This window comes from Diorhabda sublineata, chromosome X (assembly GCF_026230105.1).
Source record: "Diorhabda sublineata isolate icDioSubl1.1 chromosome X, icDioSubl1.1, whole genome shotgun sequence".
In the NCBI taxonomy this organism is placed as follows: Eukaryota; Metazoa; Arthropoda; class Insecta; order Coleoptera; family Chrysomelidae; genus Diorhabda; species Diorhabda sublineata.
The window spans coordinates 20989684-21015362 of NC_079485.1; the positions used below are offsets into that span (position 1 = coordinate 20989684).

Here is a 25679-nt window from a genome sequence, read left to right on the forward strand (position 1 = left end):
TCATCACTGTTCGCATCTACAAATAAGATTTCCTCTAAACTTGAAGCAAATGGCATATAGATAACTTCAGGATCAATCGGAAACGTGGAGGGGGCTCTCACCCCTATTGTTGACCGGTGACGCGAATCGGCAGGGTTTATTTCGATTTCGCCTTTCGCCGACGATTTGAAATTGTAAATAAGAGCTTAGTTGGCCACTCAAATAGGTCATCTACTTTATTTGACGTTTGAAAGAGTCGACAAACGTAGAAAAAGGCGATAATCAACTTGAAACGCCATTGTGGCCGATGAAAAATGGCGATACTTTACTGCAGAACACTTTGTATCAGATAAGGTGATTGTGATTTATGTATAGAGATGGAGTATTGTTTCTGTAGACGGGGCATTTTTTAAGAGCATAAGCATTTATTCCAGTAAATAGAAAGATTATTTAGATATGAGTGGTTTGAAATGTCATTTTATGTTTTTGACACGTGGTAATAATGTGAGAGATTACTTCACTATTATGAAGGTAAAAAGTAAAGTTTTGTTTGGAACCGCTTTTGTATTGTTCATTGATAATGATAATTTCACATAATTTTGTTTTCAATATCAGTTTCGCCACATTCTGTATTACAATAGTTACACAATGTCCAAGGAATAGTGGGTAAATGTTAAATGACTTCATTGCTACGTCAAATATTTAAATGTTTTAGACTTAGGAAGTGATGCAGTAAGTGTTTGGAATTGTCCCTTTGCTTCTTCAACTCTGTTGTTATGAGATTATCATTTAATACAAAAAATAAACTGACACTTTAAGTTACTTAGAAGGAACTAACTGAGCCCAATGCTATACTTTGATTGCTAAATTCGTATTTTGTTCGTTGAATACATCTTTTACCAAATAGCCTTCTAAATTGATAGAACCATTTCACATTAAATCTATTTTCACTAAAAGTTATTAACTCCATCAGTGTTAAATAGGATAAAGTATAAATTTAGATAATATAACTCAAACCCGAGAAATAAATCCCCTGCTTCTGTTGATTTCTCTTGCTCCTTTGAAAAGATTGATTGAAGCGTCTTACACCCCAAAACATATATAAGGTCATCTAAAATGTTTATTCCAATTCTTACTGAATTTTTGAATAAAAATTTCTTCTGTACTAAAAATTTTTTAAGTACATTATCTTCGATCTTTCGAAATTTTGCCATTTACTAATTACAAACGGCACTGCCAGTTACAGAAGTATCAATGTCTTTCTATTTTTGTGATGCTTTAAAATCTTATCAATAGTAAAAAAGGGTGAATAGCGTATATTTGTAGAAATTCTTTTAATTTTCAAATGTTTATACGTTTCAAAAATTCACTGTCTAACAAAAAACTATTTATAAATATGTCGAATGCACAAATCACAAACACAATCTACTGTGACAACCGGATCATACTTTGGAGACAATATAATGCATCAGTTAATAAATCCCTCATCTAATGAAGAAACCCTTTTCGTTAAATTCAATTTTATTTCCATATCTCTTTTTAATCTGATACACCCCTTACCTGACTTTCCGATACCTCTTTTGAAAAACGTTTGTATTTAATATTGTGTTTTTTTTTACTATTGATTACTTTAAAGAAATTGTATCAACGAAAAACCATTCTTACTCCATTATAAAAATTCCATATCCAATTTACTACTCGGTGGCTTTGTGAAAGAGTGGATCTAAATTTTGATCGCTACATATTTTTACAGATCCAAATAGCACACGCAATCATCTATATGCTAACGGTTAATGTTGGATAAATCTTCTCAGTTATACGTCGCAATTATATGGTTAGAATTTAATGTAGCCATTCTATACATAGAGATTGAATTTGGATGTACCCCAACAATGAAATGAAAATATTATGTCAATAGCTTCATCAACCCAGTTTTCAAAAACAAAGTTGTCTAATTTATCGATGATATTCTGCTTTATTTTATATATTGAAACTGCTTGAAGTTCTATAGGAAACAGTATTGGAGCAATGTTGTGTAAACAATGTTGTATATGTTTATGATGGTAGTATTAGTAGATTGTAAATAATTTCAAATCCTATTTCCATTTCTTCGGAATAACGTTTAAGACCCTATCCCCGACATACGTCTATGATCGTGCAATGGCCTTTCAGATGTTAGGTGAGAAATGAGAAGCACAAAAACAAAATTAAAAATTAGCTAATCGATATACCGTGTCTGGCAGAATCCCGTTTATCTGGCAGAGTAACGATGGAAGGGTGAGTGTAAATTTGATTGGAGCTATGGAAAATTTATCGAGAGAAAAGCAATATTTAACTGCAAGTTTGAACAGTATGCTCTAATCCTCCTCTTATCCTCTTAAAATAATGCCATTGCTATTATCTATTTTATTCCCCGATACTAGGGAAGTTGCAAATACGAATTAATATTTCAGAAGGAAAAGGAGACATTTACAATTTAAAGAATGTCTCGAAGTCACTTTCAGAATAAACATATTTTGTAATGTAATATTATACAGGTTATAACTTTTCAGAGCTTCGGCTAAGAACTCAAAAAGATATCTCCATCAGCCAAAAAATATAATGATTGTATATATTAATATATAATTAAAAAAATATGTCTATCCATCTCTTTGTTTTACTGCTTTTATCGATAATATTAAATTGCTTCTACAAGGTCTTCCAAAGTTCATTTTTGTGATTAGAGAAGTAGAATACACCTTACTCTCAGGTGTTTCCCACAAAAATGGTCTTTTAAATCCGTAGATCGAGTTGGCATTAGCTCCTTTCCCAATCCATTTATTAGATATTCTTTCTATGAACTAATGTCAAATCCTACGTAAATCTGATAATCCCTATTTCTTAGTCAGATGTGGTCACTAATTGAGATAATACTCTATTTTACAAAATTTCCATTCTACAAAAAAATTGTTGAAATAATAGCTTTGTTCTAGTAAAGAACCATTTTCAAGATTTAACATTGTGACACTTTATTCCATGTGTTGTGAACAAAGACATACACGATATAAATACATGCCACCAAAAAGATAATTTCCACATTATATTTTATAAATATAAAATGTCATACAATTCCTGATTAAGAGTCTGCGGTAAAATAATATTCAAATACGTTTCCAATTAAAACTTGAAAAATGTAACTACTATCTAGGTGAATATTTTCAATATATGAAGATTATTTACTTTTCAATCTTTTTCAGAAATGTAAGTATATGGTATTTTACTTCTTCTACATCTGTTCACTCTTTCTTTTGTTACTTTCCATACTATTATTCCTAAAAATTTTTGGTCAAATTTATTTTAGAAAGTAAATTATTATTACTGGTATCTTGTTGCCATTCAATCTAGTGGAATAAATCACGGACTTATGAGATATTCGCTGATAATTTCTCACAATGTGCATGCGGATTTTAATCTGAAGACACATGAATAATTTTTTTATGAAACCGAATATTCTGAGCCTGGCTTTTTTTATTGAATCTATAAAATGCGATTCGAGAACTTTTAAGACTCCCATTTCACGAAATAATCCTCGAATACTTCTTCTAAGGTATTTAAAATGTTTTCTTCCATTTGTGAACGGAACAAATTTCTCTGGTTCAAGTTGTTTTAAGTTCCTATTTTGATAAAGACGTCTCTCAATTCTCATGATTCGGTCCTAGTCGATTAGAAAACTTATCAGTTTGTTCACCATAAGACTATGTTATAGCGATCATCGATAAACCGTATAAGAAACAAAACCTCTCCACACCAATATTCTGTTATTTTCACAATTGTATGGGAAATATTCCTGATTTCACATTTAAAGATTAGGTAACTAATTTTTTTTTCAATAACGCATCAGATCAGATTTCAGATCAGATATTGAAGTGACGTAGTCTACTCTTTCTGTGAGCGATTTTTTTTCTAAAAACGCATTGTACATATTTCACAAGATGATTACGGATATTATTTTCAGCCACGTAATCCACAATTTAGCAATGTCTCATCCTTTCAAAGGCTGAATATGGGATATCACTGAGAATTGTTTCGTGAGCATGTTGTCGATTATAGTTTCAAATATCTTCGAGAAAAGTTATAGTATATAAAATAAGGTTCACCAAAAGCTTGCAACTCCTGCATGCCTGAAAGAGGATACAGTATCTAATCGGGATTAAATATGTATCTACATAGTGCTAACAACTTGGTGCACAACATATCCCGTTGATAATTCTGCAATGGTGCCTTAGATATGTAGAAAAATTTGTTACCTTGTGAACATAAAGTGTAGCATTTTGTATAGGTAACTTAATGAAAATGTTAAATGACTAATTACACGAGGATTATGTGTATCTTTCAAAAGTTTTATTTCTCAGAAATAATATTTAAATTAGTATGTTTGTCTAATCGCGATTGATGGCCCAGAGCATCAGAGCCTTTTATCTAATATTCATTAATTTCCTCTGCTTCGGTAGGAAACAAAAAGATTGCTTCATTACTTCAGATACGGCTTAATTAAAAGGTATCTACCTCTCCCGAATAAATAAGCAGATATCCATCAGTGTCCCTGCTCAAAAAAATCCATCCCAACCTGCTAATCGTACATACAGGAAGCTTTGAAATTAATACGCGCCATTAAAATTTATTTATGAAGGTTTCCAGTCTTCCAAAATCAGGCTTAATTGAAAAAAAGGGAAAACTAAGGTTGATATGAAAATGGGGTCAACCTCAGAAAAGGTATGATGGAATAATATTAATTCTTTAAACATATTAACCCTTGAAACTGGTAAAAAGAGCTCGATAATAGAAATATTGAGAAGAGCTACATGTTATTTATTTATAGACTATTATACTTTCGTCAAAAAGTTGGACCCTCATTATTTATATCTGCATCACAAACTAAAGAAGAAAACACCCATATTTCAAAAAATTCGGATTCAAAGAATTGACTAGAATATACAAAAGCATAGGAAAAATAATATACCAATTGAAAAACGAAATTTGACAACAACAACCAAGAAATCTAATGAAGAACATCGTAAAACTGGATTAGAATATTAAAAATTTGATCAATATATCGTGATACGCAGAAGCTAGACTCTCGTTGATACTGAAATTATATTTCGTCAGAATGGTGATAATAATAAATAGGGATTGATACAATAATACCCTAAATCGGCTGAATTTATTGACATAAAGCTTGTTGCGATTTGAACCAATCAACTATCAGAAAGCGAATGGAAAATTTATTTAAATGATGTCTAAAATATGCCAAGTGAACAATCAATTCCCTATTTTTGCAGGGCCATATTGTTGAAGGCTGTAATTTTCGTAGAATTTATTTGTTGATGAAATATCACAATTTATGATTCAATTCAAACATAAACTAATAGTTACCCATGAATTATTAGACAATTTTAAAACGATTCCAGGCGTTTTTTTGCCTAAATACATTAACGAATCCTCACACCACAATAACAAACACACTGTATTTGCACTACTCTGCAATATTGAAGTTTGAAAGAAAAAAAAAGGAAATTGCTGTCACTCTACTAGCGTCCCGTCTTCTACTTCGCTTTCTGTAGCTTTTCAAATAACCAGGATAGGGGGGAGCTTGAGCCCTTAAGTTCATTTAATTCGAGAGAATTAATAAACTCTTTTTATAGTGAATAATCGATTGCTAAATAGTAAATAAAAGCTGTTGTATTAGAAAAAAAATAATTTTAAAAATTATTCAATTACTATGTAAAATTGATTTCAGGTATATTCGTAACAAAAAGTTACCACGTAATAAAATCGTTATTTATTAAACTCACAATGTATATAAAGCAATATTTTGGTCTTTCTAATTTTAAAGAATGTGATAGTTGGACGTTTCCAACTTAGATTACTAGAAATGAAAAAGGCTCGACAATCCTCTGAAATAATCACCCAAACATTGAATTTATTAAATATCCATATGACTGTCCACGAGTAAATGTCAAGTGTCTTCACTTCGCCATATATACAAAAGTACTAACTGTATCAGCTTTGTAGAAAGGGGTTGATCATATTTGTTTCTGTGGATGGAATGTATGTTACTAGGAAATTCCATGATCATTATATCGCGACACACCAGAAGCATCAACGACTTTCCTTATCGACTGTACATTATCTACCTATAAGTGACTCAAACCTGTCACCACGAATGCTTCATTCTATTCTAGACCACAAACATAAGTTTGGGAGTATGGAGTCTAAAAAGAGTACCGCTTACTTTCTTCTAATCACTACGAAAAACTATAGATGAAGTTTTGAGTTCTATGGGTCGATGAATATATGGTTTTAAAAGAACGAATAATTTGTAAAGTCTCAAAGAATAACCAACTGTGAAAACAGTATTTCAAGTCATTTAAAATTTAACATTCAATAAAAACAGTATTGAAATGAATTGTATTCATGTGTAATGGAATTGAAGATAACGATAAGTTTTTTGATGGAATTTTTTTAAATCAAAGTAAAATAGATCCAATAGGTACTTCAGAGAGAAAAAAAATATGAAGAAGAAAGACGAATTATAATAAATTGTGAGTAAACAATATTTACACTTCAAATACGACTGATCATCTTCGCTCATATTTAAAGTCAATTATCATAAGAATATCAATATCGAAAATCTTGTATTATATTAAAAAAAATGTATCTATTTCAATACAAAAATAATATGTAAGAAGCACATATCAAAATTTTTCACCCAGATCGACATTATCCACAACTTATTTGTACCCTAATGTTCTGCGACGCTGAATGTATCCTCATCACTGTTTTGATTTTCGATAGGTTTATCACTGAAAACATGAAAATTATGATATATACTATTTTGTGCAAGCATAATTATATTAACTATAAAATGTATGAATTAGATCAGAAATGATTTTCTGATGACATACTTATCTACGATGAATGAATGTACCTAGAAAAAATAGAGCCGAAAAATCCTATGCAAATGTATTTTTTTACATTTATCGCTTTTTAGGTATGTTCTATGGCAAAACTGATAGCACCATCATGTTCCGTGGCAAAATATTTTAAAGAAAATTGTTCCTCATTATATCAAAAAATATAACAACTTTGCAAAGCCAAGTTTGGACAATCATTGCGTAGGATCTAAAAATTCACAAAAAATTTTGAAGTATGGATTTAGAACCGTCAGCTTTACAAATATGTAAATAACTTATGGGTTTAGTAACATAATAATCAAATTTCAGGGCAAAAACCAAAACTTTCCAAAAAATGTAGAACTTTGTCAATTTTTTTCAAGGTCAAAACATGACCTCGAATAAATCGGAGTATTTTTCTCGTATTCCTAATTACATAAGCTATCTGCTGTAAAGATTTCAAATTCCTAAGTCAAGCCGATCCTCAGATTTACGATTTTGGCACAAATGATTTCCATTTTTCCCTATGTGCGCCATTTGCATTTCTCATACATTCAAAGTAAATGTCCATCATATCAAATGTTTCTTCGTTTGTAAGAATCATCTTAGATATAACTTTTAATTAAATTTTATATCGAATTTAATACACACAAATCGCAATGACACGTAAATTAATAAATTACTAGGTTTATAAATTTGACACAAGACATATCTTTTTGTTTTATTTTTTTCATGGCCCACTACTTTGTTTTTATATATTTTTATATATTTCCATAACGTTTAGAGGAAAATGCTTAAAATTTACACATTTCTTAGGATATCTCGTAATACGAAAAAGATATCGACATGTGGTTTTCGCTATTCTGTTGCTAATTTGGTCTAATTTTACATTCCTCAATTAACACTGCATATTTCCATTTAACATTTTTCTAGGATAGCTAGATTTAAAAAAATAAATAAATAGCGCCCTTTAGCGTATGCTTACTCATTAGGTTGTTTCGAAATTATAACTATTACATTGGTAGAAAGGAGTTATCTTCAAAAAGACTAAGTTTGCATAGATACGTTAAGTAGAACTGGACTTACAGGCTAGGTTACAGGTTTTTTCATAATAAATTTCCCGCTTCCCCCCACCTCTCATTTGAAGAGATAGACTAAAACTTGTAAAGTCAAATATACGCTGAATTTCTTGAAGAATACGATAATCATAGTTTAAATGCATCTTAATTAGGCAAAATTTGTAAATTATTCATTTTATAATTTTTGGTATTTAATTATGCCCTTTAGCGATGGACCTACAACTCTGTAAATAATTTCTATGTCTTTCTCACGTTCACGTTTTCTTCACGAGGTCACGTTTGTTATAATTTTTTTTCTCTAAGCTGTACTATAAACGGATCCAGAGATATGGCCGAGAGCCATTCTTATTGGGACACCCGGTAGATTAGGAGGAAATCTATAATCAAATTTGACTAGGCTAGTGAACTAGACTAGATTACATTTCAATGAAATCGTGTTTTTGCCGTTAAAAGACCATGGAAAAATTCATTACTAAGGACTTTGGAATGATAACAATTTTTTCATATGTTATTTATGTGTACATTTCGTTGGAACACCGTATATAAAAAAATTAATTTTGTGTGAAATATTTGCATATATGAATTATATATTTGATTAGTTCATTGTTATTGAAGATATTCTAATAAATAATAAATATACCCCAATATAATCAATAGCAAGTAAAACAAGTTATTTCTTAAAATCTCTGTATTTTAACGTAATATCGGGAACAGTGGGTATACGCCCTTCAGATCCTGCGAAATTCGTAGGGGGGAAGAACAGTCTAAATTAGGAGATGATGGTATGATTATAGCATTTTTTACTGAAAAATAACACCGCGTTCTTTCTAAAATATTGCCCACGTAGTATGAATAACTAAGTAGAACTGCTTACACCTTATATTAGTATACATGTTTTTCGATTCCATCAAAACGAGACTTGGTTGAAATTTTAAACAGAAAAAATAAAGCTTATCACTTCTACTCTCTAGATAAAAGCTATGAAATATTGTCGGATAAGAATCAACGCCCAATATTTGTCCAAAATTAGATAAAATAAGTTGTAACTACTATTAAGCGAAAGAGTAAATGAGGAAAACAGTAGTTATACTGACATTATCACGGCAGTCATTATTCCTGTATTGAAAAATGGCAACAAAAATAAATTTATCAGAAAGAGGTGAGCCTTAGGTACCAATATGATTTTTTTTTCAGTTGGAAATGAAATTGCCCTTCAACATGGGCCAACACATTTCAACAAAATTATCGTGATATATCATGACTAGAAATAACGGCTGTTGTAACGTAACCTCATCTACCGATTATATTTATTGTCTTCTTGGTGCTTCATTCCATATTTACAACACTGAAACATAGAAATTTTTAGACGACTTGAATGTGGATTACAATTTATGAAAGGAACCTTCATTGAATTATATTCGGTTAAACCATTATCATGTCGTTTATAACAAAGATAATAAGTTATAAGTTCCTTTTATACCCGAAAGGGTAGTAACATTAATAGTAGTAACAGTAATAAAATTCGATTTACAATAATTAGTTGTGAAAATCACAATGAAAATTTACACCTGAAGTATCCCTGTTAAAATTTGTAATAACTAATAATAATTATCATAATTTGTTTGGCGACAAAAAATTTTTGACGAATTTATGCATATCTAACAGATCTAATTTAGTTCAAACTCATCTGCTTTCAATTTACTATTCAGATTTTTGACTAACGGTGGTTATTATCAAACTAACAACAGTTTTTTGATTGGACTCCTTTTACTAAGCATACTTGGACTGTTTCTGAAGAGCTAGTTTATAAAAGAGAGAAAAAATAGTGTCTACATTTATGAATCTTGGAGTATCAGTCCGGAAATTTCTCTTCTCTCATTGAATTCTTCATTTAAATTTCTAAAAACGACTATTTACTCATTGCCCAAGCCAAAATATATACAGAAATTGTTATTTTTTATTGAGTGCATGAAATTTGTGTTTTTTAATGGTATATGAGAATGTTAATGAAATGTGTCATGGCAATACGAATTTTATACACAAAATCCAAACATTTTAGTACAATTATAAATGTGACATCGTCCGAACTATTTTAAAAATAAAAGCTCTCAATACATCTTGACATGGCTTTTGTCCCGATATGTTGAACAACTGTTGTCTTGAAAAAAAAAGTCTATAAAACGTCACGGTGACTGGAAATCTACCTTCGTATCAGAAGCATATGTAGAAGATAGTTTGAATAACAAAATTGAAATTTCTCACAAAATATTGAATTGACCATCTTCTTCCAAACAAATTGGAATATCTGATAAAATTGTGGAATCCACTTTCCAAAAAAAAAAAAATCTAAGGTTTTTGATCAGCAGCATGGAACGTCCTCGGAAGTTTATGATGGACGTAGATTTTTTTAAGGGATTTGGCAGTTTAAAATACGTTAGGCGAAAGCAAGAGATTCACATCTAAAAGTTCCGGTGGATATCCATTCAGTAAAGTGAATGGTATAGTTCATCGTCAACATAATGCCCTTGCTCGAGCCCGGTTTTCAACAGAAAACTCAATACCACGTAGTTCGTCACTGTTCTTCTTACCCTTCTGATGCCGTCAGATACTATAAAGTAATTGCATTTCGTCGCTGAATAAAATATCACAACATTCTTGGGGCAGCTTAAATTTTGACGAAAGCATTTCGCAGTGAAAGGAAGTAATAATCGTGGATGTTATGAAATAGATCGAAGGCTCGAATGCGATGATATAGTATACGTAAAGTAAGTGGTCCATTTTAACAATACACACACACACACACACACACACACACACACACACACACACACACACACACACACACACACACACACACACACATGATAGTATCGTATAAATCAACATTTCGATCGACCATGGTTCTCTACAAATTGTGATAATTTTTGGTTTTGAGGTTGATGTTATGCTTAACATAAGTATACGAAATCGAAATATTATCTGTGCTATCCCTGAACAGATTTTTTCAGGAAAAAGTGGAGGAAACACTTTTTTAGCAAGGTTAAAAGTAAAACAGATTACTAACCTAGTCTAATTATGGTCAATTTCCAGATATTATATAGTTTTATATTCAATTATCGCGCTAAATTTGATTTTTCAAAAAACTCTACTCTCACTAAAATTACAATTTGCTTTGTATTTCACGTACTTTATATAATTTAATAGTATTGATAATTTTTTCCTAATATCTCTTTGTAGATTATTATAGTTTAATTCTAGGTATTCTTAAATGAGTTTTACCATATCTGTCATAATCATAAATCTGGAAGTCACACCTTCTAAGTATCAAAGAATTTATCTCAATGTCTGTAAAATGAAGTGAGAGCACAAGCGAAAACGGTAAAACCGGCGAAACACTGTGGATCACACAAAGTAGTCGAGTGGTGGAGATAACTGGGGAGCTATTATCCAGATTATCCTTTAAATGGAATAAATGACCATGAGGGGATAGCTGGCTCGTTTCTCTGCACCTTATCTATTTTCTTTGAATGTTTTATCCTGAATTCTGTTGTATATAAAACTGTGGTATATATAAAATACAGGTAACCCCAATCCCTATTGACTTCTGTATAATTTGTAGGACACTTTTATTTCATCACCAATTTTTTCACTAACAATAAATTGAATGAAATAGTTTCTATGTTCAAATAAAAATAATCGCAAATATGATTGAATGTATAAAATTACTTTTTCAAAAATATTTAAAATTTGAAAAAAAATGAGAAAATACAACTAAAAATCAATATAATAGTTGAATTAATTTCATAATTTTTCAAACTTAATGACTCACTATTTAATTATGGGAAAATAAATTTCGTAATCGTTTGTAATAGATAATAAAAAAAAATACTTTGGAATATCCGTGAAACTAATACTAATGATGAATACGAGATAAATGGGGGAACAAAACCTGAAATAAATATAGAAGTATAGATAAATGTAGATGAATTTTAAATAGAATTCATCAATTAATATGTGTAATAGTTTATTACTGCTAGATATTCCCGTCTTTTTTCCCTTTTTCCATTTCAAATCTCAGTAATGAATTAATTTTAATGAGAATATCTAGCCACTTAATTCTACATCTATGATAGTTGTGAGTTACTGTATATTTTCAGCTGCATCTCCTGATTACGAAACATAAAAATGTTTTCATACTTTGCCCGTCTAAAAATGATTTAAACAAAAAATGGCAAGCCATGCGTCAACAAAATTTAGAAGATATCGGGATAAGCTAGCGCAGCTAATAATCGTAGAAAGCGAGAGTCGACCCAGGATATGAGAATTGTAAATGACCTCGAGGACGTTTATCCTAAATGGACGAGTGTCCTGAGACCGATAAAATCAAGCCTAGGTGTCTCGTCCAGCGGGATTTAACAGTCTCGGCTTTCAGTATTCAACCCCCTCAGATTGTGGCGTACGCAATATAGGCCAGTCTATTCACAGTTTTTTTTTTCAATTTTCTGGAAATTTCAGGGTTCTTGTATGTATATTCCAATTTTATTATTTCATATATTTTTTTAGAGTTGAACCACGGAAGCCAGAAAGTTTATCCGTACCTAATACTGAGATGCAACTTTTGTTAATGATAATTTCCAGAAAATTGTGAATATTACTATTTATCGGTGATCTTGAGTATAACTATGAAAATTATTGGAAAATATTTGTTTGATAAGAATTAATTCTCAAACTGAATGTAGTGTCAATTGTGTTAACGATTTTATTCACTAATCATTTTCAAACCACGTGAGGGTAATGATGATAATAGATAATGGATGCATTACCTTTGTTTGAGTGACAGGTCTATGATCAGATACCATAAAATAATATCTACCGGAAAAAGGCAGCGAAAACAGTCAAAACGCAGAACTCGATCTATCGGAAATATAGCCAGCACTTTGCAGTTCCTAGTTTTCGTTGCTTTATGGTCAATTTGGAGGGATTTTGGATTTAGTGTTTATCTTATGAACATAGAATGTGATGACGCTTGCTGAGATCTGATTATTTTTTGCATATTAATGAATCAATAATTTCAACAACGACATCATGATTGAATAATCTGGTTAAAAGAACTCGTTGAATATTGATCGTTTTATTTTCATGTAGAACAATTTAAATGCCTATACCTGTTTTTGTTCAATATCGAACAGTCTGTGATGAACGAAAATCATGTCAGCTATATACAGGGCCTCAAAATAAGGCACAAAATTTCGAAGAAAAATAATTTCTTTGCAACCCTTCAACTTAAAAATACCAAATTTAATATACTGTATGAAGCTATTAAGATCCTTAGGTAATGATAAGTAAAAGGCCATCGAATAATTCTGGAGGATTAATAAGGGGTGGCCCAACCTTGAAACTTAACAAATATTTTTTATATGTCAATTGATTTGAAAAATTTTTATTTTCATACCATGAATGATTTAATTGTAATACTTGAAATTATGAAACCTCATGAAAACTCGAATAGCCAAAGACATGTTTTCAACAATGTTATTTAACAAGTTACAAAAAGTCAAAAGTTTGCTATGAATTTTTACAACAAATTAGACAATTTACAATTAATTCTTTTAAAACGTAATTGAATTGTTATATTGTTATAATGAGTGGAAAATTCTCATTTAAAGAACAAGTGGTTCCTTTTAGCAAAACATTTTCTAATGTTGGAAGATGGGCTCAAGAAACAAGAAAGTTTTATATGTTAATCGTCATTTTCAAATGAGTGTGCAAGGTGAAGAGCTTATTTTAAATACTATTTATGATCAACGTCTAGAACTTTATCCAGACAAAGTAGCATCTGTAGACTGAACTATTAGATGTAATTTACTCCATACACATAATTCACAAAAAGTACAAGATTTGTTATCTTAAAACTTGATTCAGCGAGTGAATTTTTGTCGATTTAGGTCAAGTTTTAGGTCAAGATATTCAAAAGAAAATTATTTTTAATGATGAGGCTTGCTTCACTGGTAAGGTATTAAAATATATATAACTATCATGAGTATCCAGATGAAAACCCTTATGTAATTTAATTTAATTTAATTATATACTAAATAATTAAATTTAATTTAAATCCGTTATACTTTTTTTTGAGGTCTTTGGAAGAGGATGTAAAAAAATATGGGCAGTTCACAAAAGTCCAATATTTAAATGGAATTATTATGGTGAACACACAGTTTTTTTAATAAATTGGAAACTTATTTTGAGAGACAAGTACGGGTACGTTGTATGTTGAGATATCATTAAGTTGATAGAGAAGCTATCACATAATTTATTTATACCTAAATATTGTTAATAAATAATTTTGTTAGCGTATCTATTATTATAATAATGAAAGATTTTCCCGTATATTGAAAACTGTAATATGGTTTCATTCGACCGGAGAATTAGCAAGATAATACGAGAATTTTATACTGGTTTATCTTTGGTTCTTTGAAGATTATCTAATTTGATAAATTTTGTAGTTGGTATCTATTTAGTTGAAAAAAAAAGGAATATTGAGCAATAGTGGCATACAAATTCATTTTTGTCATTGAAAAATTCACTAATAAACATGAACCAAAAAATCATTATATGGATAATTGTTAGATTTAATCAGATTATTTTGTTCTAGGATGATGGAATTATGGACCACGATATAGATGGGGATGGTGTTATTAATCTGTCGACGTCCCAACGACCGTCAGCAACAACTACGCCAAATATAATACAGTCTTTGAACAGTGAACCAGTAAGTTACTTATAATTTTCAACACATTTCCATCCAATAACATAGGATTGCCGTATAGATCCTTCTTTATTTGATTCCGATTCCATTGCAAACCGTAAAACAATTCCGATCAGCGCTGAAGAATAGCAGAAGAGGGGCTTATTATTAATTTGAATTTCAAAATATTTTGAAATAATTTAAAAGTTAGTGGCTCCCTTCGCATACTAATTGTATAGTTGACCAAATTTATTCCGTTCCCTTAACCTGTCATTTAAAAATTAATGGTTTCTCCAGCAATTATTTAACGTTAACAATATTAAAATTTGATAATTAAAAAAGCTTTTTAGTCTATTCCTTTAAATAAAATCAATACCTGCGACCAACGACTTAGTCAAATGCAAACACCGCGATGAATCCGCCACAGTCACAGTCTATCCAAGAGTGACTCTCTATCGGGGACATCTGGCACAAACTCTTTTAATTAAGATGAAAAATCCAAATGCATTAGCGCAACTGACGGAGAACGAAGTTATCTCTAAAGGAAAAAGAATAGATAAAGAAATTAGTAAGGAAAGAAAAAGATAGAAAATTGTGAGGCGGCGAATTGTACAGTAGTAGACAGCCCGGAGCCAAGCCGTCTTGATTAGAAAGGACACCACCATCAAACCTCTTATTCCCTATCCCTGGTCCCTATTCTAACCCTTAAAATCGCTGCCCTCACAGATGAAAATCGTTCCGTGGGTATTTAAAGCTCATTGACCGCTTTGCTTTTTTCGACATTGTCTCAAGAATTAGAAACACATTAGTTTGAGAAAAATTCACAAAATATTTATGTAGAGTTTTGCACTCAATCATTAAAAACCAGCAAATCCTTAATATGGGTTTATTTCGTTGAATTGTGTACTTTATACGACTATAAAGTAATTCGAAAATTACGTGAAATGAGGAAATAAAAGTTTTCCAGAATCACTGATAAAATATTTTCTAAATTCATTATACGAGGGTTTTGAGATAAATAAAATAAATAAAAACAAATATTTATAATTGGATATCATTTTTTTATTTTTCAACATATTCTCCATTGGGATAAATACACTTTTGTATACGTTTAAACCAATTTTCCATCCGATTGAGATACCTCCAAAATATTTGATTTGAAAGCATCAACTTCTTCTTCAGGTGTAGAAGAACGTTGATCTCGCCACTTTATTTTTGATCTGCGGGAATAAGAATAAATCATTGGTTGCCAAACAAGGACTGTACGGCGGATGACCTATCAATTCCTATTTTAATTGTTCAAAAGAAGTTTTGTTTGAAATGATATGTGAGAGCTCGCATTGTCGAATGATTCGTCTTCTACGATTGGCGTTTCTATTTTTTTCTGAACATATATGGCAAATAATAGCTGGTGTACCATTCACCGTTCTACCTAGCTCCAATGAAATTGTGGCGACATGTCGTTATTCCAAAAAAAGAGGAGACAATTTGCTTCGAACTGCTTCGTGTGCGAACAATTTCTGTTGGATTTGGCTCGTCTTGAAAGAGCCGCACATTCGATTTTTGTATAGTTTCGGTTTCATATGCAGAGATTCATGATTCAGTATTTCATTGCACCAATCTACACGAGCTTTTTTGAGCGATTGTAAAATTATGCAGTATCCAACGCGAACAAATCTTTTTGGCAGCCAAATGTCAAACCTAACCTAACCAAATTGAATGTATTCAAATGGAACTGAAGCCCATTCTCACAGTATGTCACATGACGATCGCACAGCATCGATGTTTTCTCGGGCCCAACAGCCGATTTTGGACGGCTTTCACGAAATTCATCCTGTAGCGAAGTGCGACCACGATTGAATTTGGAAAATCAGCTAAATATGGTGGTTCGAGATGGTACTTCATCACCAAAAATTGAAGCGAGGTTATCGACACATTGCTCTTGGTTTGATCTATGTCGAAAGGCATAGGAAATCATCGCACGAAAATATTGGCGATTTAATTTCATTTGTTGATCAAGATGACTGTTTCAAGTATCTGTAAACAACATGAACAACACTCGTATGACAACACCTTCTGAATACGATCACCATTAAAAATGTCAAACTTTATGATGGCAATGTCAGATTTATCATATTCACTTTAGTGTTGCCAACTGAACGCTTCACAAAATTATTGAAATACGCGAAAAGAATGAGTCTTCTGAAAAAATGCGTTACAAATAATTTACATTAGCAAATTGTTTAGAAATTCATAATGGATTTTCAAAATTTGGATAATTGTTTTCAATTATATAAATCAATTGTGTCCTTGTATCTGTCAGTTTGTTTTATGAAAAATATCTACGTGATTTTCACCTCCAACTATAATGTGTGCAATTGCTTTTTTGTTTGAATTTAATGTTTGTTAATCCACACATTGACAAATTGGTTAGGGCTTTGGAATGTTATAGTGATATGTTTCAACATTTAATTTGTACATTCTATCATTATTGTACAAAAAAATATAGTTTCATATTCATGTCTCTTATTTAATCCAATTCTTCAAAAAAATCGCATCAAAAATCAAAGGATACAGAGGCCATAATTACAGTCTATAACTTTCCCCCCAAACATTTCTCACACTTTCTCCATTATAATCCACTTTGAATTGGAAGTAAGCAAATAATTTTGAACACGTTGCATTTTGTGACCCTTTTCTTCTTTTTTCATTTCGATTTGGTCCGGGTTTTTTTAGCAAAAAGGATAATGTATATAAAAATAAGGGAGGCTGGAAAGAAAAGTACAATAATGTTCGCAGTACAATTGGCATCCCGGACAAAATGAGCTGAATAATACAGGGCTTTTCAGATATTACAGAGTCATTCATTCATTGAATTGACGTACCTATCATACAATTTGCAGTTGAATAAATATTACATTTACATTTAATATTTCAATATCAACAGATTATCCTGGCTTTTGTATGAAAAATTCCATAGAGATGTTCGTTGATTGTAAAAAAAAATTCAAGTTGTCGCAAACTTATATAGTTTTGATCTTCTATTTATATAGAGTAAAGAAGAAAAAGAGTAGCATACAGTTATGATGGGTCTTTCTGAGAACAACATATCTCAGCCTTCCCTTGCGAATAAATCAAACGTATAATATCGTTTGTATTAATTGATTTTTCTCTTCTAATGTAAGTAGAAATTTTATAAATTCTGGTAACGGTATCTTCCAACGTACCTGTGACATCATAGATATATAAAATTGGCAATATTGTGAATTAGAAATATCACTACAAAGACTTGATCATTTCAAAACATTCCTTTATCCGAAATATTTTCCCAAACCAAATACTTTACATGAGAAAAAGTCTACTGCAGTTATTTGCCAATTAAGTCGTCACTAACAGATGCGCTTACAGATGAGACACATTTTTTTGGTTTATCCATTATAGATTTTTATGATAATCTAGTACGGGTAGATGAAAATCCCAAAAATAATATGCAGTACCGTTTTCAAATGAGTTTTACCTATTAAATACAGTAGCTTACACCAGTTTTCTAGGAAATAATCTTCTAGAACTACTTAAGAATATCGTAATATTAGACTACAGAACATGTGGTTCATCCAAGATGATGCTACAGTACATTTTAGTCGGAAATTTAGGCATTATTTCTATACTATTGTATCGTATCTTTCATTGACATACTCGATTTGCAGAATTGAACCCATATGATATCTGGTTCTTCGTTTACTTTAATAAGTAGTTTACAACACACTGTTAATTGATATCAACGATTTGAAGAATCGTATTCAAAGAGCGTGCAATACTATAAAACATATATCTTAAATAGTTGAACGTGTTTCACAATCGATGATACGTAGACTACATTCATGTACTCCGAGAAAAGAAATGTTTTTAAATAAACAGATATTTCAAGTAATATTTTTGTTTTAAAAAGTTTAATCGAAATCGAAAAATAAAGTTTTTCTTCATTGTTTTACTTCTTGGACTTTCTATATGTTTTTTGTCATGATTTATTTTGATTTTAGGTCTCTTTTGATAGGCAATCACTTCAAAATAACAAGTAAAAATTTGACGTTTCAACCTATTCGGTCTTTATCAAAACATTTATCAAGATATATCGAAACGACAAATTTTTACCTGTTATTTTAAAGTGATTTTATATCAAAAGAAACCTAAAATCAAGGTAGATTATCACGAAAAAATATTTGGTAATAAACATGCTAATTTCACGCCCTTATAATTTGATAGGAATATCTTTGATTAAATTTAAATATTTGTCTATGTTCCTGAAGAGATATGGTAAACGCACTGAACTGAATACACTCTTTACACTACTACTACACCATCACTCACAATTACACTATCTGACGCGCGTTTCGATAACCAAATTATCGTCTTCAGAGACTGATTTTGAGTGTTAGTGTAATGATGGTGTAAACAGTGTATTCAGTATGAATATCGCCAACGGTTCCAGAAATTTCAACTTAGAGCCGCCGTATATTAGACATAAATGAATATGAATTCCTTGAAGCTAAATTTCTTGAATGTTACTTGAATATTTTTATAATAAAATCAATGACGCTAGATGATAAATGATACTAAGGAAACATAACAAAAAATAAGTGAGAAACAGTGATGTGCCTGAAAATAGGTACCCAAAGTATATAAAACGAATGTAGTAACAGACCCTTTTGAAAGCGCCTATATCTATATTCACCAATTGAAGGATGTTCTAATCGAGGAATGGAATAATACACCATGACATTATATCCTTGAATTTATATGCAGCATGCTACATACATTATAAGCACTAATTCGTGCTAATGAAAAACTCGTTGTCAAGAAAAAAATGTTTCTCATAACTTTACGCTAATGAGGTAAAATGTAGACTACACAATTATCGTCAAAACACAAAAACGTCCTGAAGATTCCCTGGTGTAAAGTGTCATGCATAAATACAATTTCTATTTAAGGAAGCTTCAACTTACACAATAATTTGAAACTGACCCTTTTTCAATTGGTATTGGACCTAGTTACTAATCTTCATATGAATTTCATATCTGCACTGAATAAAATTCCGATGTAAATATACAGGTTATATTTGATTTCCACAGAAAGTAACTGTCACTGTATAAATTATGCATTCGTTTATCCCGCATTCAAAAAATATGAAGCTCATGTCAGAAATTTGATATGATTAAATATAAAATGTTTAAATATATATATATATATATATATATATATATATATATATATATATATATATATATATATATATATTGCATCTAAATGTTCTTGATTTTAGGTCTCTTCTGTTTTAAAATTAGTTTTTTTTATAATTTTTAAAAGAAAGATAAATTTTGACGTTTCGCCTTTTCTTTAAGTCTTTATCAAAATATGATATCGACACTGACAATTTGCAATTTTATATTGATTTATGGATCACCTACATCATGAACATCAAAATAAGAATGGTATCAAAATAGAAATTTGTTCTAATAAGAAAAATTAATTTTACCTTGGTCCCTTCATATCAAATATATAGCAGTAATCAATTAAATTATTTGTAGTTTTATTAGAATTTATAAAATAGAGGTGTAAATTTCACTTAAATTATTTAGATCTTTTTTATCATTTATAGCTTTTTCGTTCTTATGAATGTGAACCATTTCTAAAAATTCTCTATTTCGTGTATTAGATTCCGTTTAAAGAATTTTTGAATCTTTATAATTGAATTTATGTTTTTTTGATATTTCATGGTTCGTTAATGCAGAACTATTTTATTTTGTCCTTTATGACTTATACTGATATCATATTTACTGAAAAAATTGTTGAGAAAGTCCAATTATCCAATTAATATTAAAAAAAATCTATTGATTAATATAAATATGCAAATTGTCAGTGTCGATATCATATTTTGATAAAGACTTAAAGAAAAGTCGAAACGTCAAAATTTATCTTTCTTTTAAAAAGTATAAAAAAAAAACTAATTTTCAAACAGAAGAGATCTAAAATCAAGAACATTTAGATGCAATAATATATATATATATATATATATATATATATATATATATATATATATATATATATATATATATATATATATGAAAAGACCGGTGGATATAAAACACATATCTCGTCATCTTGTCTCCTTGTTGTAGTTATCGGTAGTGAGGTGGCGAGCTGTTTACACCGTTAGCTCTCAGATGAGGAATAGTCAACGGAGTGAGAGAGCGAACCGTCCAGCCAGGGAGTGGCTGCTATTTCAAGCAGAATAAACACATGGCTGTTTTCTTTGTTCCGGCAAACTAAACAACCATCCTGGAATCCAAACAGGCTGGCTAGTCCCAAATTCAATTTAGTCTTTGCATGCGGCGTATATCCTAAAACGTCAACACCGACATCTCGCCAACTTCGGTTGACCGTTAGTATGTTCGTTCGTTGCTTCCAGTTCCGACTATGGTGATGATGCTGTTACCGATGCTCAACGAACCGATGGACGGGAGTTAACCGATTGCCCTCAGGAAACTTGAAGTAAGAAGTCGTCGATTTTTCAAGGGCTTATACGTGAAATCAAAAACTGATTAATTTCTGATTTACATTTTAAAATCTGAAATATATCCCTCCCGCGACTTTTAAATTTATTAGTAATTATCGGGAACAATATTAGAGCCTAAACATATAAAATGATTAAAAAGTAAATTCTTAGAGGTAATCTTGTATTTATGACTGTCATATTTATTTTTTGGTAAAAATATTTTCGATTTTCTTTTTTGCTTGACGTCGTCTCTCCTACATTTGCTTTACTAGTTTCTTATTGATTTCTAATATACAATTATTTTATTATTTCTCATTTTTAAGTACCTTACTCGGTTTTCTTTTGCTACTCGAGTATTCAATTCCCAATTTTTCGATTTCTAACGCGCTTTTATTAGTTTGACTGATATGTACGTAATAGAATCTTTGAACATTCATTTTCGAGCACATCGAATCAATTTAAAATTTTTCACTCATATTTAAGATTGATGAAAAATGAACTATTTTGATAATCTTGATCTTGATCTTTTGGATCATTGCCGGAAATTTCCTTTCACAAGATGCACATGTTGTCATTTATCTTAGTTCCAGGCTGTTTGCTGCTTAAGCAGTAGCAGTTTACTCCTTTACCTGTATACGAATAGAAAAAGTTGATTGCTAAAAATTGGAGTCTCATTAGATGGAGTAATTCGTAAGACGACCTAAAAAAATTTGCCTCTAAACTTAATAAGTTTCCACAATTTTACTTCACATATATAAATACATTCAAGACTGACAGTGTAGGCGTAGCAGTGAACGTACAAATAGTCTAGATCAAGTTCAAAAACATGAAGAATAGATAGAAACGTCCTAAAAATATGAGTCACAGCTCATTCGATTCGGTATCACCTCTAGAGAAATGCTTTTAAAGGACTTTGGTTCCGGTAAAAAATTGCAATTGGTATTAACATTAAATGAAAAAAACGGTACTTAGTTTTTCTTTAATAACTCGAAAAATATTAATATTTAAGCAATCTTTAAAAAGGTGGTAATTTCCGATAAAAAGTCCTGACTCCGGAACTCTATCTCTATCTCTATCTCCATTGTTTTTAATTTTAATTTGTTTCGTCAATTTATTGGTCATCGGAATTCATAATTTCTCCAAAACTTTTGCTGTACATAAATAATGTAATATTTTTCTCATTTATTTACAGTGGGGTGAATTTATACACACTGTCTTTTACTTACTTAATTTATTTAAACACTTCACTAATATTTCAATAACTTATATAATTTATTCAAATTCTTCAGCTTTGTTTCTATTTCGTTCACTATGACTATTTATTATAAACTAACTGCGCTAAACAAACTCGTTTATATATCCAAAACTTAGTTTTAAAAAATTCTAGAAAATAAAGAAACAAAACAAATAAATAAATAGGACCTGCTTCATGCCGGGGACGAGTTCGTAACAATAATTTGAAAACCTTGTATATAAAAAAGGCACAAGTGTAACTATTGCAAATACATACTAAATGACAGATAATAGGAAGATGCGAAAAATCTGTAATTAAAAAAGCAACAAAGAAACACTTTGAACCCGTTATATTCATTGTGGTCATATATAAAGATTACTAGATACAAAAATTTGGAAGTCAGTCAATTTTACATGAAGATGAGATATAATTTGTTGCATATATATATATATATACAATAAGATACGCTATTACTAAATATATGGAACAAAGAAATTAGAAAATTATGAATAAGAATCATTTTAGAAAGATCGGTATATGAATATCTACAGATATTGGTTGAAACAGGATATTAGACGTGGAATTAACAAACGGAACTAATATATAAACCGATCTTGGGCAACAAACATATTGATATCGAAGCAGAAAAGACACCAATAGTAATATCTATTTCTACGATTTCATATGTATCCAGGTATTGGATAATTCAAAGAGAATAATGAATTTAAAGGGAACAATAGAAATACAAGAATAGAAGAAATACGAAGCGAAACGTTATGGGACACAATCAGAAGGAAACAAATGAGAAAAATGGTAGGGCAAATATCAATTATTAATTAAATGAAGATTGAATTGAATTATGACAAGACTAAGAAAACAATAGATTAACCTTATAAGTAAAATGAAAGAAAAAATGGAAAATAAATAGAAGCGAACAGGCATCAAGCTGAGTCGAGAAGAAGTCAATTACCGTCGCTACGTAAGTCGCTATACAAATAATATTTATTTGGAACATTTAAATTCCTATTTTGGAAATATTTCTTTTAAGGAAATTAACTTGCATTATTGTTTGAGAAAAATCATAGATCCTATTTAAAAGTTGATCAAAATTCATATCGAAAATCTGCCCTATTTTGCTTTCTTGTGGAGGAGTCACCTAACATCTGTTTAGGCATATAGCCAAAACATTATTTTCGATCAGAAATCAGTCAACATTCCGTTTTAGAAAATATTGTATAAACTGAACTGTGATGTACATGCTGCAATATTCCATTTCTTATAGTAACTAGGCAACTGAATATTAAATTTAGCTAGCTCTAATATTCAAGCGACTAACGATTGTCGGTTGATTTTTTCGCAAAGGAAAATCGTGGAAACTCCCTTCAAATTGATAGAAAAAGCAACATCATGAGCTTGAGATTCGCGTGCCGTATTATTTTTCTCCCATTTTCTTTTTTCGTTTTCATAGCCAGCTGTTTTCCACATGACCGCGTCCTGTGTGTCACTTCTTAATGCTCTCGAAATATATGATCGGAGTTGTGAAGGAGAGGAAGAGGTGTAGATGTAAATCTAGGTGGAAAAGCTATCACCCAATGACAAGAAATTCTCATCAATATCACGAAAATAACTAATACAAACAAGGATTTACCCAATATTGCTTTCATATGCCTCTCAAGAAAATCAGGTGCGCCTACAATAAATTTTTTAAAAGGTTTAAAAACTATAAATGGTTAGTAAATAATTTACTAATGTATACTAATAATTTATATAGTGGTAGTAATCAACATAAGTTATGTATCATGCAAATCTCTCATTAAATATGATGAAGATAGATTTATTACGTGAGTGGTCAATACATTAAGTCTCAGAAGCAGAAGATTTTGAGTGGTTTTTTTTCAATAATGGAATTTCCTAATCAATATCGCCGATATTGACATTCCATTTGTATAACAATATGTTTGTTGGAAAAAAATTACATTTGTTTTTGATAGCCATTCTAAAAGCTATAATTTTTAAATGGATATCTCTGGATGTTTAGGTGAAACAACCTCAAATTTTAAACGTTCTATGCAAAAAGTATCAGTGGACTACTACAAATATATAATGTCTACCATTGAAATGTTATCTTGACGACGAAAATAAACTTTGTTATATGTTTGGTCTATTGATTACACGAAAAAAATCCAAATGAGACTATTGTTTTTGTTGTTTGTATGGTAAGAGTCTCTCGACAAATGATTCCTTTTTTATTACAATAGCAAGAAAACGGTATAAAAAGTAGCAGATATGTTTGAATATCTTTGAGATGGATATCTAGAACAGGTGACAGTGACAAATAAAAAACTTGATCTGACTCTGACCTGAATTTGCGGATTTTGTAATGTTTATTTTGTTTAATATCTTATCCTCATCCTTTCTAGTAATTTTCAAAAAATTTTTGAGAACCCTGGAGATAATCCGTCAGTAGATATTTAATTTTTATATTATAACTTCTAATTATTTTTTTTTCACAGCAATCATAGATTGGTGAAATTTGATAACTGTATCTAGCAAAATTGAGAAGTTAGTGCCTGCGTTTACCTTCTGGAGACTTTCATGGTGAAAGAGCGTATTTTTCTTTACACTCGGCAGGTTTTCTTTATCGTTCGATAATACCGGTGCTCCGTTACCCGTGAGTTTAATGCTTATCGATATTGCAACGGCTTTATTCATACACGGATGAGTGACATGTCTTGTATACTAGATGAATACTTTCAAAATCCTAAAAACATGAGTTACTTTCGAATAAGTTGTTAAAGAGAAACTTCAATTTTGAATACAATCAAGATTTAACTTTGCATCGGTGATCATGATAAAGTAATGTAAATCTAGATAATAGAAAATATAAATCACAAATTGAATCAATTGAAAGACATGTTAATTTGATTAAATGTAAAGTCAAGTTATAATTATGTAACTCTTAATTTTTCGCTATGTTAAAATGCATAGAGTTAATTGGAACGCTTCAATAAGATTATAATTATTAAATGATGCGCAGTATGCGTAATCTATAATGCAAGGAGACACTGATAGATTGACTAGAAAAAAAAAATTCAAAAAAATTACTTGAATAGAGGTGTTCAAACTCAATTTAGTTCTTGGATATTTGCTACGTTGT

The 25679-nt window shown here is 30.5% G+C and overlaps 1 protein-coding gene across 3 annotated transcripts in view; it reads left to right on the top strand.

Annotated features, from left to right (window-relative positions):
• Positions 1 to 25679, top strand: part of LOC130451113 (forkhead box protein P1-like) — a 251029-nt gene that overhangs the window by 131544 nt on the left and 93806 nt on the right. For 2 of the 3 annotated variants that reach the window (XM_056789920.1, XM_056789921.1), the window contains exon 3: positions 14643 to 14759. In XM_056789920.1, the coding sequence (XP_056645898.1) occupies positions 14643 to 14759 (117 nt within the window). Of the gene's footprint in view, positions 1 to 14200; positions 14249 to 14642; positions 14760 to 25679 lie in introns of those variants that run through there. The other variant, XM_056789922.1, reaches the window with a different exon arrangement.